The 13,711-nt window shown below is 32.0% G+C and overlaps 2 protein-coding genes across 2 annotated transcripts; one reads left to right on the forward strand and one right to left on the reverse strand.

The window, feature by feature from the left end:
- Positions 1 to 699: 699 nt before the first annotated feature.
- LOC115718799 (chitinase 2) lies at positions 700 to 1,883 on the forward strand. The gene has a single exon (XM_030647622.2). It carries the CDS (start codon positions 794 to 796, stop codon positions 1,703 to 1,705), a length of 912 nt encoding a protein of 303 aa, XP_030503482.2. The 5' UTR covers positions 700 to 793; the 3' UTR covers positions 1,706 to 1,883.
- A 679-nt stretch (positions 1,884 to 2,562) lies between these two features.
- Positions 2,563 to 5,914, reverse strand: LOC115719249 (mitogen-activated protein kinase homolog NTF6). The gene is made up of 6 exons (XM_030648210.2): positions 5,490 to 5,914; positions 4,845 to 4,974; positions 4,547 to 4,684; positions 3,595 to 3,927; positions 3,260 to 3,443; positions 2,563 to 3,149 (listed from the first exon to the last, which is right to left on the reverse strand). The coding sequence occupies exons 1-6, from the start codon at positions 5,630 to 5,632 to the stop codon at positions 2,974 to 2,976; spliced, it is 1,104 nt and encodes a 367-aa protein (XP_030504070.1). The 5' UTR covers positions 5,633 to 5,914; the 3' UTR covers positions 2,563 to 2,973.
- Positions 5,915 to 13,711: the final 7,797 nt, after the last annotated feature.

The following is a 13,711-nucleotide window of genomic DNA, read 5'->3' on the forward strand; positions in this document are numbered from 1 at the left end:
TTAGACATGTCACTTTGAAACTTTCTTGCTTTTTTATCTTTCTTATTATTCAATTTAATCCCAACTCTAAGTATGATATGACATTAAAAGAAAAATCGAGAAAGAAAATGATGATTCATAGTCGAAATTAGATTTGAAGCTCCAAAATCATATAACTAGGAAGATTTATAGTTCACCTCACCATTATGGTACACCCTAAAGTATGAAGATGGTTTACGAGTTTTTGAACCCAATATATCTCAGTCAATAATGCAAAATAGTATCATGATTCATGACATGAGTGCCAATATATTAAAATTGATAATTTTTTTTTATTCAATAATGAAGATAAAAGTGTATTTGTGATTGTGAAGTGCCCTTTAAGTCATGGAATGAAAATTTTAACTTTTTCAATTATCAAAATTATTGTTCAAAATACACCAAATTTGACTGTTGACCCCTAAAACAATACATCATGGAAGGAAAAAAAATACAAGAATAATGGATAACTCTTTTTATTATTGGATGCAAAATTTGGATTATCTTTAGTTCTTTACTAGTGATGGAAGCACAAATATTTGTCTTTACTCTTTTTTTTCACAATTTAGAAACGGAAATAAAAAAAAGACTTACTTTAGTAAAGAATAATGATTTGGACAATAAAAAACAACATATAATTCAACTAACCAAAGAAAGCAAAACCATATATAAACACCACCACCCTCCACTATTTTACTCATCAAAACACAAAACAAAAGAAAGCCAAAAACATAAATATTATACCCAAACAAAGCAAAGCCAAAAAAAGAACAATATGAATCCAAACATACTTTTCATGACCATTTTCCTTATCATCTTATCCCAAACTAACTCTGTTCCAATTCCAAACACAAACGTTTTCACAGAATACATAGGAGCAGAATTCAACAACGTTAAATTCTCAGACGTACCAATCAATCCAACCCTCCAATTTCACTTCCTTCTCTCCTTCGCCATAGATTATGACACGTCATCAGGCTCAACCCCAACCAATGGCAAATTCAACGTCTTTTGGGACTCAAACAATCTCTCCCCATCTCAAGTCTCAGCCATCAAAAAAGCCAATCCCAACGTCAAAGTAGGCCTAAGCCTCGGTGGCGATACCGCCCCGAGTGGCAGATCAGCCTTCTTCAAGCCATTCTCCATTGATTCTTGGGTGTCCAATGCAGTCAAAACTCTCACTCAAATCATCCAACAATACAACCTCGACGGAATCGATATCGATTACGAGCATTTCAGCTCAGACACTCATACTTTCACCGAGTGCATCGGACGCTTAATAAAGACTTTGAAGAACAACAATGTGATCTCCTTTGCTTCCATTGCTCCCTTTGATGATGACCAAGTACAGAGCCATTACCAGGCTTTGTGGAATAAATATGGGGATTTGATTGACTATGTGAATTTCCAATTCTATGCTTATGATAAGGGAACTACTGTGTCTCAGTTCATTGATTATTTCAATACTCAAAGCTCTAACTATCATGGTGGGAAGGTTTTGACAAGCTTTATTAGTGATGGGAGTGGTGGTTTGTCGCCGGAGAATGGGTTTTTCAAGGCTTGTGATCAGCTGAAACAACAGGGAAAGCTTCATGGAATCTTTATTTGGTCTGCTGATGATTCTAAGAAGAATGGTTTTCGTTATGAGAAGAGATCACAGTCACTTCTTGCTAATAATAATAATTAATAGTATTAATCACCTTTCATTTTATGTATAATATTAATATGTGTGTTTAAGCTTATTTGGTTTGGAATTATAGTCCTGTTATTGTAATATTAAATTAGTATGTTTATCATTGTCTTTGTTCTCTATTTTACTTCTATATATACATTCACTTTTTTGTTATCAAACTTCATAATTGCTAGTCAAAGTTTTTGTTATATTGTTGGTTCTCTTACTGGGTTTTTGGGTAGAATAGAAGCTTATTTATTATACACTGGTTTTTATTCTAAATTTGATAAGCTTAGAAGAAATAATAACAGTAATTAAAGCCTAAATAGCATGAGAGGAATATTATCATCAAGCTCCTATTTTTGTCAACGTTCGTAGTTAATAATACATGTTAAAATATTTTTTTATCGTAGTGTTCGTTATAGTTGCAACATTATCCTTATAAATTTTTAAAAAATATCGAATAATTTTTAAAATTAGAAATAAGTTTGAAATCTTTTGAACACAAATGATAAACTGAAATATAAAAATTCTATTTTCAATACTATAAACTATTATAAAATTTTAAAAATTTTACGAAAATAATATTATAATTATAATACATACTGCTATAAAAAAAATTAAAAAAATATACTTCAACACGTGATTTCAAAAATAAGATTAATTAAAAGATTGCAATAAGAGGTAATTAGCACTCCTTAGTATGTCATATTGAGAGAACAGGATTAAACAATTTTTTTTAATTAATAAAGTCTTAAAACTAATTAAAAAAAAAGGTAATTTTTCTCATTAGGTTCACTCTATGAGATAAAAACATTATACTTTTGAGAACTTCATGAAATTTGATCCAAACCAAAATATATAATAAAGGATTAAGAGGAACAAAATTATATTTATTTTCACCAAATAATAGTAAAATTCTAACCATGTTTATTATGAGCATCTTTCTCTCCCTATACTGATATGATATCCCCTCCCATTTACATATACAAACACACTAACATCACTGCCTCAAGCTCAGAAGGCTAGCAGATCAAAACCTTCACTTTTATGCATACCAACCATCCCATCTCATCTCCATGGCTACCACTCTCTCACAAGGTTCTCAAAATGAGCCACCCCAACTTCCCAACACCACTATTTAATTTATCCTCTCAATACAATGAGGGAGAACCTCTCACCCTCAGAAAACTCATACCAATCATTATATAGTTACAAACCGAAACCAATCCTTATCTAGTGAGCTAAAATAACAGAAACAAAAGGATAATAACTTAGAGAGACTATTCCAGCACATTCTCTGGATTGAAGTTCAGAGCTTCACTCCATATGAGCTCCTTTATGTCTTCTTCGTTCAGGGATATCTTTTCGAAATCAAAGACAAATGGAGATGGGCATACGGGCTCCTCGTTGATCTCGTGAAGACTTGCTAAGTACGGGTGGTTCAGTGCTTCATCAACTTTGCAAACATGACAGGTTTAAGTGTTAAGCAAGATACATTTTGAGAAAGGCTAAGAAATTCAAATTGTAAGTTGCCCGGGTTCAAGTTTTAAGTGCTGAAGGACGTACCAGTAATGCGTTTGGATGGATCGAATACTAGCATCTTTTCCGCGAGATCAATTGCCTCGGGAGATGCTTTTGGGAACTTTTGTGCAAAAGGTTGCTTGGGGACACGTGGAAGCTGCTTAACATACTTCCTTGCATTATCACTTCTTAGGAATCCAAGATCTGAATCCTCAGGAGAGCCAATTAGCTGTTTATGGAAATGATTAGTAGTTTTCTTTATCAATATTTCACTAATAATAACATTAACCATTCATATTGCAGTTCTAGCACAAAGATCTTCTAAATAAACAGTGCAAAAAGATAAAAGCTTGAGAGCCAAGAGTGGAAAATTAAAGTACCTCAGTTATTAAAGTCAACTGCTGAACATAGTCTCTACCAGGAAATAGTGGTTCTCTTCCTATAGTCTCCATCAAGATGCACCCAACTGACCATATATCAATTGCGCCAGTATATTCTGAACAGTTCAGTAGCAATTCAGGCGCTCGGTACCAACGAGTGACCACATACTCTGTCATGAAATCTGTCTCTGAGGTAGTTCTTGCAAGGCCAAAGTCACAAATCTTGAGGTCACAATTTGCATTGAGAAGAAGATTACTTGGTTTCAGATCCCGATGCAGAACATTTGCAGAGTGTATGTACTTCAATCCACGCAGCAATTGATATAGGAAATACTGTCCAAGGCATTAGAAAAAACAGATTTAGTTTTCAATCACTTACACCTCAATGTTATAAAACATTAACATATAATTTTACAGCACAAAATTGATACCAAAATATGAATGGCAAGCCATAATTAGTAATGATTCGTATTAAAATCAGTCATACAATTAAAAATATCTATGACTAAACTATATACACATCAATGTGTTAGTACAATTTGAGTGTGTGTGTGTGTCTAGAATTACTCTAATTGATAACCTATAAATCCTACTAATGATCTTGGTTTCATGTACATTACAAAAAAACTACATATTGGAACCAAATGCATAGAAAACCATGACCAATTCTATTTAGCACCTGCAGCATTGCACTGAAAATAAAAATATTTAAGCTGAAACTCATCATACTGAACCTATAAACCTCCCCCATCAAATAGCCAAATATAGTTCTGATGATGATTGTGTCAATGTCTGGAGGACGAGAGATGGATGCTGGCATTGCCATGTATCATCATCTCATATCCCTTCAAATTTTTTCCTCGAAGGCTTTCGGGAAGCACAGACAACGTATGAAACACTGATTAAACAGAGTGAATGTAAAATGCCACAGGCAACAACGACGGCTACTAACCTGACAATGATCATCTGTCAAAGGCTGGGTGGATCGTGTAATTTGATGCAAATCGGTATCCATTAACTCATACACGATATAAACGTCGTTAAACTTCTCCCTATCCGGTGGTCTTATGATGTCCTTTATCTTAACAATCTGCAAGATAACAATACCTTACTTATTAGCAAATGCAATATCCTTAACAACTAAACCAAAAGAGAAAAAGAAAAAGGGGTTTTCATTAAGAATTTCGCCAAAGTAACCACAGAGTAAAAATATTTAAACTTTAGAAATTTCTTGATTTCCAAATCAGTACATTCTCATGTTCCATATGGCAAAGGAGCTTTATCTCCCTGAGAGTCCTCTTGGCATCAATGCTGTTGTCAAATGCATTGCCAATCTTTTTTATAGCCACCTCCTCTTTCGTCTCAGAATTTGTTGCACAACTGTTATAAGTAAAAAGAAAACCTTACCAAATTGGGTAAAACTCAACACATTCATAAATACATTAAAGAGATAAACTTTAAAAAAAAAAAAAACTATCAAGATAAGATCATTAAAGCCTCAAAAATCCATATTAGTAAAACTTGCTTTTAACTTTTACAAAATCAAATCTTTGAAAATAAATTAAAACCAGTCAATCTAATGGAAAAAATTAGTCTTTGTCGTATGAATGAGTCCAAGCAAAGCTTCTTTGTTTTTTTGTCCAAGAATATTCAACCAACCAGACCCCATTTTCTCACCTTTTTCTCCTAAACTTTCCTCAGAACCAAACACAAACAGTATGCAATCAAACTATGCAAAAAAAAAAAAAAAGGAATCACAACACAACAAGCTGATACCATCTCTTAACACAAACTATTTCTAAGCCGAAAAGGGTTACTTAAAAAAATACCAAAAAGTTCAGATTCCATGAGAGAGAGAGAGAGAGAGAGAGAGAGAGAGAGAGAGAGGGACTGACCAAACGATGCCGTATGCACCGCGACCGACGGGTTGAATAGGAGGAACATACTTGGAGGAGACCTCGAAAAGGTTGCCGAGAACATTGTACTGAACGTACTTTCCTCCGTAAGTGAGAACCCCTTTGGGTTCAGTGGACTCCATTGGAGAAGCTTTTTCTCACCGACTGCTCTGAGAATATGCGAGGGAGAAAAGGAAAGGGAAAAGGGCAAAGTAGTAATTTAACAAGAAAGACAGAGCATAGAGCTGCTATTTATATATCAAATTTAAAATTAAAATAAAATAAAAGGCTTAAACTTTATTAGTAACGGATGAAAACTTGTGTGGATGATGGATTGGAGGGACCATATATGCCTTATTTTAAGCTTTATATGATTTCTTTTGTTTTTTTGTTTTAATTTTTTTGAAACTTTGAACTTTCAAAGTGAGTGGAACCCCCGTGGTATGACTATAGCTTATTTATGTTCTCATTTAGAAATAAAATTTAAAATTATGCTAAAGTGTTAGTGGTTAAGGGAGGGTATTCTCCTTTTGGAGATTTTATTATAATTTTTTAGTTAATTTTTGTGTTTGAAAATATATGTTGGAATATATTTTGTTTTTAATTTTTTTTATGGCGGTATTTGTTATACTTATAATATTATTTTTGTAAATTTTTTGAAATTTTTTGAATAGTTTATAGTGCTGAAAATACGTTTGAAGTTTGAATGCACGTGGTAAACTGAAATATCAAGAACTCTGTTTTCGGCATTGTAAACTATTTAGAATTTTTAAAAAATTTATAGGAATGATACTGTAACTACAACAAATACCGCTATGAAAAAAAATAAAAAAAAATATTCTGGTATGTGATTTTGAGCGTGGAGGTTGACTAAAAGATTATAATAGGAGGTTGTAATTAGTATTTCTCTTGAAAAAAATATATAATATTTTTATATTTATTTATATATTACTTTAAGGTAGTTAAGATAGATTTAGAATTGTATGTTAGGATATAACACAATAGAAAACTACTCCTTTTTTTTCTCATTTCCTGACCTTCTCTCTTCTTAGTTAGGGTTTTTTGTTTTTCTATTTTCTCTTCTTGGCTAGGGAAATTGTCACTGGCAGTTGTTGTGTGCTTGATGCTCCCTAGCCGAGGGGGACTTTTAGGTGTTGGATTTTGATGATGGAGGGTTCTCTTTTGAATGGAGTGGGGAGTTCGGGGAGTGTAGAGTTTTCGGATGCACCTTCTATGGGGAGGAACGAAGCTTTGGGCTTCTTGGTCAGCAATGATTGTGCCTCAGCGATGGAGTTGTGGAGCTTGTTGGGGTGTGCGTCAATGGGTCTTTGGCAGTATTCATCGGGGTGTGCTTCTCATCCACTGCTCTTTCATTTGGGTTGTAGTAGTTTTCGAACCCTTCCGGCGAGGCTTGGGGCTTTGTTGTGGTAGATCTGTGGTCTGGGTTCGTGGCTCCTCCGGTGCCAAAACGCTGAGGCTTGCGGCACTCCACTATAGATTTAGAATTGCACTCCTGATTACATAGAACACTCTATATATTAAATATAGATACGCTATAAATTATCCATTATTTCAATCACAACAATCATTGATCCTCTATAAACGGTTTACATTGAGTAGGGACAAAATTAATATTTTAACCTTCAGTGTATTTTATCATTAAAATACTTAGATACTTATAAATGATATTTCAGGAAACTAATATAATTATCAAAATGAGCGCTCTATCATTTATCGTGTTAAGCCAATCTCTAAGGAACTATCGTTTCACTTCTAATAGACACAGAAGCTATGGATTTCCATATCAATGATTAACACTGCCACTCATTTACACTACCCAGTTCTCAATATGTAAGTATGTGCTAGTCCTATGGGTAAGCTAGTAACAAACAAGTTAAAGAACTCGTGCAATACATTTAATCTACAGCTTAATCATCTCAGGATTAAGATCAAATGATCTATGATCAAGTAAGTGACATTGACTTAGAAGATATATAACAGTAAGTTTATGATATCTTTTTCACTGTCAAGATTGGTCCAGTACGATGTATAGCCAATACATCTAATGCTAGTTTACTTTACTAATGTCCTGAAAAAGACATTCTACTTATCTAATTGTAAGCAAATCCCATCACCGATTATCACATTAGCCTAAATTCAGTGCATTAATAAATCATGAGTTTCGATGTTTTCATCAAACTCTTGATACTATGAACGAGAAGTTTGCTTAAGTCCATTGAATAGACTAAGCATTGGTTCTCATCTTATCCTTGCATTCTAAAAACTCTAGGTTGCTCATTAGTTTTGTTAACGCTATAATCATCTGGAGAAGGTCTTCTTTGATCCGATGTCCACTTATTTGCCTGACTTGTGCAGTGTTAGTTGTTGTGGCTACTCTTACTACTCCCTTATCACTAAATTGTCTTGTTTCATTCCTTCGTGGGGGATGCATCGTTGGCAACCTTTTTTTTTTATATGATAGAGCAATGAATCTTCCATGGCAAAAGTTTCCTTTAACATTTCTTTTGTATAGTGCTTTTCCTTGACTTCAAGTGCTACGTCTCAAGCCATGGTTAGAGCTCTTGTATGTGACTAACCTAGTTATATACTATTATGTTTTTCTTTAATTCTGATCCATGAGCCAATCCTTGCATAAAAGCTTTTGTTACAATTGAATCAGTACACTTTAGGATACTCACGTACTCTCCACTAAATCAATTTATGAACTTATTAAGCGGTTTGTCAGGCCATTGATGAATTAACATCAGATCTGTGTCAACCTTTGATAATCGGACACTTTTTGTAAAGTTTGTTTAGAATTTTAGTATTAGATTTGGATAGGAATTCACCATTACTAAAGGCAGGTTATGAAACTATTAACCCCAAAAATTAACAAGGCTGATTCTCTAGATTAGTCAACGTTTACTCTTTAGAAAGGAAAGAAACCGACTTTAAGAGTCGGCTAAGGAATGACCAGGCCAATGAATGTGTCCCGTGTCTATTCGACAAAACCCTAACTTAAGAGCTACTCGACCAAGTAGGGTTGACAGTCACTCAACCACGACTTCATGGAGGGCTAATTTGACCAAAACTAATTACGAACTAATGCATGGATAGCTAATCACTGGAAGTGATTATATCAATGGACACTATAGTAAAACTCAATAAATATAATTCTATAATTACTAAGAGTTCAATACTATATTTATAGTGGAGTAATCATGGAATTAATAAACAATGATTATTTGGTTGATGAGACTCAATAAATAATCTAATTTAGTATAGCTTAGAATTATAGATCCATGGTCCCCAAATCGCCACCTTAAAATATTGTTAAGGGTATGGATAAATAGTAGTATAATAATGTTCAGAAAAATCTATATTGAATTGGCAAAATAGTAATTATTTATCAAATATATATTTTTTCAAATTAATTAAATAAGGAAAAGACAAAAATTATTAAGACAAAATTTGTCAAGACAAAAGTTGTCAAGACAAAAGACATCATCCTTGTCCTAAAAGACAAGGTAGGTGCCTAGCATCTTTTTGTCCCTATGCTTTTTGGGTTAATTAATTATTTAATTAATTCAATTAAGTAAATATCTAATTTAAAAAATAGTTATTGATATTTCAAGATTATTGAGATATTCTCTCAAGTAGTTGAGAGATTCTCTTATAAATATCAGTAATTAAATTTGGTTATAGACATTTATTTAAACAATTAAATATGATTTAATTAATATGATTTAGCTACTATAAACAAAAGTCTAATTTGAGAAATAAGAACATTATTTTACACTGTAATTTTTAAGAGAGAAAAAGAAAACAGTTTTCTCTTTCAAAGTGTTGCTCATGTGTTGAGAAATCAACAAGAACACATTATACACTTTATCCTAATAGCCCACACTATTTCTTGTGTGTGGTGGAACGATTTGGAAGACACTAGTGTGAGTTCAAATTGCATTATCTGGACTAAGGGATAAATTATACGAGAAGTTTCGAAATATCATGATAGGCTTCAAGAGGTATTTATTATTTATTGTTTTGATTTAAAGTACACACATCTGTAGTTTCTTTTGGATATGGTACAATGATAAGCAGATAATACAAAACTTTTTTGCTGCGTACCTGATTTAGTACCATAATAACCAACTTTTATTTAATATGTTGGATATGTTCTTATGTAACTGATGGTAATAGATATTGATCTAAATAAGATCCAAAATATGTTCTTATTTAATATGTTGTGAATATGTTCTCTATGTATAGTATGTCTACACTAGGTAGAAGCTCTTCGAAAAAGAAAAGGGTGAAAGGTAAATACAAATGTGAAAATATTGAGGCAGCACTTTCTAAAGGAAAGGAGGCCAAACTACACATTTCATTGCACGAGGAGACGGGTGCTCCAAGCGAAAAAAAATGAAAAATACTTCAACAACATGTGTAAACTTTTTGTCCGCAACATTATCCCCATCAACAAGTTCAGGCGGGAAAATGTTTCTAAAGCTGAAATAAATTTAGTGTAGGCGAATTCCAGGTGGTGGTGGCAGAGCTCTTAGCTTTGCGGCTGGGATTGCTTTAGGCTTCAAATTTAGGCTTCAATGTGGTGAGAACGGAGACAGATTCTTCAACAGTTAGCAATTGAGTGAATTGTCCTAATTCTAATATTATGTTTAAACCTATTATTGATAAAATTATTTCTCTTTTAGTTGTAGTTGGTAGTGGTTCTTATTGTGTCATTTCACATTTAGTGAATGGTGTAGCTCACACACTAATTAAGTCTGTTACTAATTTCATAAAAGCGTGTTTAAATTAATATTTATCTTAGATTCTTAATTGCTTCTGTAATAATTGATTTGATTTAATATATTAATACACTTTTCTTTAAAAAAATGTATCATGTATAGGTATGATATAGCCGCATATGCACATACTTTTGTACAGATTTATGAATGGGCTAGATGTGAGTGGGTGAAATATTTTTAATAATATAAAATCTGCTTAAGTTTAGCTTTTTAATTAGTATATTCTGTTAAAAATACAACAAATTATAATTAGATGGACATTTATATAATTAGTAAAATATATTTGGACAAAATACTAATCTCATATATATATATATATAAGAAACATAATACATACTAGAAGTCTACTAATTTCTTTTCAAATTGTCACTACCTGTGTTGGCCATTGAAGCTAGGAAAACGCTAATTGGAAGCTTAATAATAATACCTTTCCATTTTTATTTTTTTTCTAGCTACGATGGCACTCATAATATTTAGCACCACGATAAATCTTAAACTGCCTAACCTATATGTTCAAGAGCTGGCTCCAGCTCCAACGCTAGTTACGTTAATGGATATATTTTTTAATTAAAATATTAATAAATTAATCAATTAAAAAAAATAAAGTTAACATCGATGCTTAATATGAGTTACTCTACTTACATTTAAGGTTGAAAAATCAATATTTTTTTTTGGACATTAATCCCATTTTCTGACAGCCACTGACTGCATTAGAGTTGCACTTAGAAATTTGAAGAGTGACGCCAATCATATTACGGCTTTGGGTGCTTATTTTCTTTGTTTTAAGGAGGCAGCCCCTTTTGTTGCCTCTTTCAATTCAACAACTTCTCCTTTTGTTACCTTGTTTTTGCTTAATACATACATTAATGTTTTCCTTGAAGTGAGGCTCAGAGTGTTCACTCGGATCGCATCACACATAGAGACCCAAAATATCAATAAAAATGTGAATAGAAATAATAAAATTTAATATATATGCTGAAAATGATTGATGAGATTTTTATTACTTTTTTCTTCCTTCAATAATTGAAAAATCAGTTAGGGTAACATTTTTGCATATACTATATAAAAAAAAAGAGGAATCGATTTTTTTCAATTCTATTAGATAGTTACGAACCAATAACCCAAAACTATAAGAGCTCAAAACTACTGAGAAATTCAGCCACCCACAATTGTTTGTTTGTATAATAGTTTTTCTTAATTGTTGCAAGGATAAGATACATAATTGGATTACCTCAATCTTTTTCTTCTTTCTCTAAGGAGAAATTTTATTGTAAAATAAATGTACACATATCATTATTTCCAGTCCAGGGATCACTTTGCATAGAGAGCCAAGACTGGTTGTGTCCTAATTTTTCTTCTTTGAATTTCTCTTAAGACATAAAAAGAGAAAAAAAGAAAAAGTACACCAATTAAGCTACTAGATTAATAAATACTTGATTTAATATTCCATTTTGAAATTGACAAAGCCATAACATTTAAAAGGCAAAATTGAAGAACCCAACAAAATTGAACTAAAAAATACAACAATATATAACAAGCTTCACCCATAGAATCAAATAATTATTTACAAAAGAAAATGAAGAAAACTTTTATATTTGTTATTATACATAAAAACCCCATTTTCATTTCTTTTCTTCTATTCCATAAGCATGGAATTCTTGGATATTTCTCTTAACTGAGTGGTCCAGAAAATTCAGAGGCATACCCAGATGGAGAAGAAACTGGGGTCAGAGAACCTGCCCTCTCTTCTTCATCATCTTTCCCCCATTTCGTAAAGCTTTTAATTACATTTTTCAGCACTTCCCCTCTCTTTGGAGGGATTCTACTCTTGGGTTTCGACTTGGGTTTAGAAATTGAAGCTTGGTTTCCCATTTCCATTACAGAGATCTTAAGAAATCAGAATTGGGTATCAGAGAATGAAACAGAATTTGGGAATCGGAGAGTGGAGCAGAGTGCAGGAGTGACCTTCAACGAGGGCTAATGGCGGTGGTTTTTATAGAGAGAGAATCTAAGCTCTTACATCTTGGTGTGGAAGGGGGGAAAGTTTTCTTTAATCTGAACCGTTCATTTAATGCGAGAGTCTCACAATGAAGGGCTGAGATAAAAAATGTGCGAATTTGCATTTTTTGTATCTTGGAGAGCAAGCTTTAAATCCACGTGGCACATCGTAACGGTCCCACACACTACTCATTTCCATCTTACTGTAGTGTACAGCTGTTGTTACTATTTCATACTTGCAATTTTTATACTGTTCACGTGGCTTAAATAAATATTGCCACGTATATCAGGGGCGGACTCAGCCTAAAACTAGAGTGGCCTATACGCTATAGCCACTTTGAAATTTTTTTATTTACAATTTAATCTAATTTTTCATTTTTTTTTTTGACTTTGTTGTGTTATCCCTTTAGAGCCCGTTTGGTACGCAGGACTGGATTGGATTAGATAGGCTAATTTATCCAATCCAATTAACCTCATCTGTCTGATATTATTTATCCCATCCAGCAGGGTGGGATAAATAATCTCATGCATGTGAGATTTTTTTAATTTAAATTTTATTAATATATTTTAAATTTAATTAGAATTTAAAGGAAATAATTATCACACATTTATTTATACATTTTTTTATCAAAAACTTATTCATTAAAATTAGTGAAAATGTATAATTTTGAATTATTATACATAAGTTTTTAAAATTTAGAATATTATTAATAAATAATAGTTACTTAAATTGATTTTAAGAAAAAAAAATATGACAGTAAAATTATATATTATTTTTAAATTACTAAAAAATTTATATAAATATTTTAAAAAATTAATATTTATACTAAATTAGTGATTAAATTAGTGTTTAAGATAAACAATTTATATTATTCAAGTATTTTTATTTTACTATTTTAATTATTTATTAAATAAAAAATATGACAAAATATTTTATTATATATTTATGATATATTCTTAATTATATATGATATATTATTTATTTTTTTGCTGCGAATTATTTATTTATATTTATTTATTATTGTATATTTTAATTTTAATTTATTATTATATGTTTTTATTTAATTTAAGGTTTTTTTTTTCTAAAAGGAAATAAATAAAATAGTTTAGTCCATTCTTAAACCAAACACAGGATTACTTTCAGCATAATCCAATCTTGTCCAGTCCAGTCCAATCCTTTTCAGTCCAATCCAGTCCAATCCTGCGTACCAAACGGGTCCTTAGGGAAATTTGAAATTCCATGCTTATAATATCTTAATTTTTTTTCCTAAATTCATAATTATTAAAATTGGTCATATATGACCACATTACTATTTTCCCACAAATACCCCTCCCATTTAAAAAACTAAAATCAAAAGGCTTAGTTCTCTCTCTCCCTCTCGCACGGTACACCCACACCCACCACATCGGCTTCACCTC

This window comes from Cannabis sativa, chromosome 2 (genome assembly GCF_029168945.1).
Source record: "Cannabis sativa cultivar Pink pepper isolate KNU-18-1 chromosome 2, ASM2916894v1, whole genome shotgun sequence".
NCBI classification, from domain to species: Eukaryota; Viridiplantae; Streptophyta; class Magnoliopsida; order Rosales; family Cannabaceae; genus Cannabis; species Cannabis sativa.

Coding starts and splice junctions, on each gene's coding strand:
- LOC115718799 (XM_030647622.2), top strand. CDS start 794: ATGAATCCAAACATACTTTTCATGACCATTTTCCTTATCATCTTATCC.
- LOC115719249 (XM_030648210.2), bottom strand. CDS start 5,632: ATGGAGTCCACTGAACCCAAAGGGGTTCTCACTTACGGAGGAAAGTAC. Junction 3,928..4,546: donor TGACAGATGATCATTGTCAG/GTTAGTAGCCGT, acceptor TGCCTTGGACAG/TATTTCCTATATCAATTGCT. Junction 3,444..3,594: donor AGTTGACTTTAATAACTGAG/GTACTTTAATTT, acceptor TTCCATAAACAG/CTAATTGGCTCTCCTGAGGA.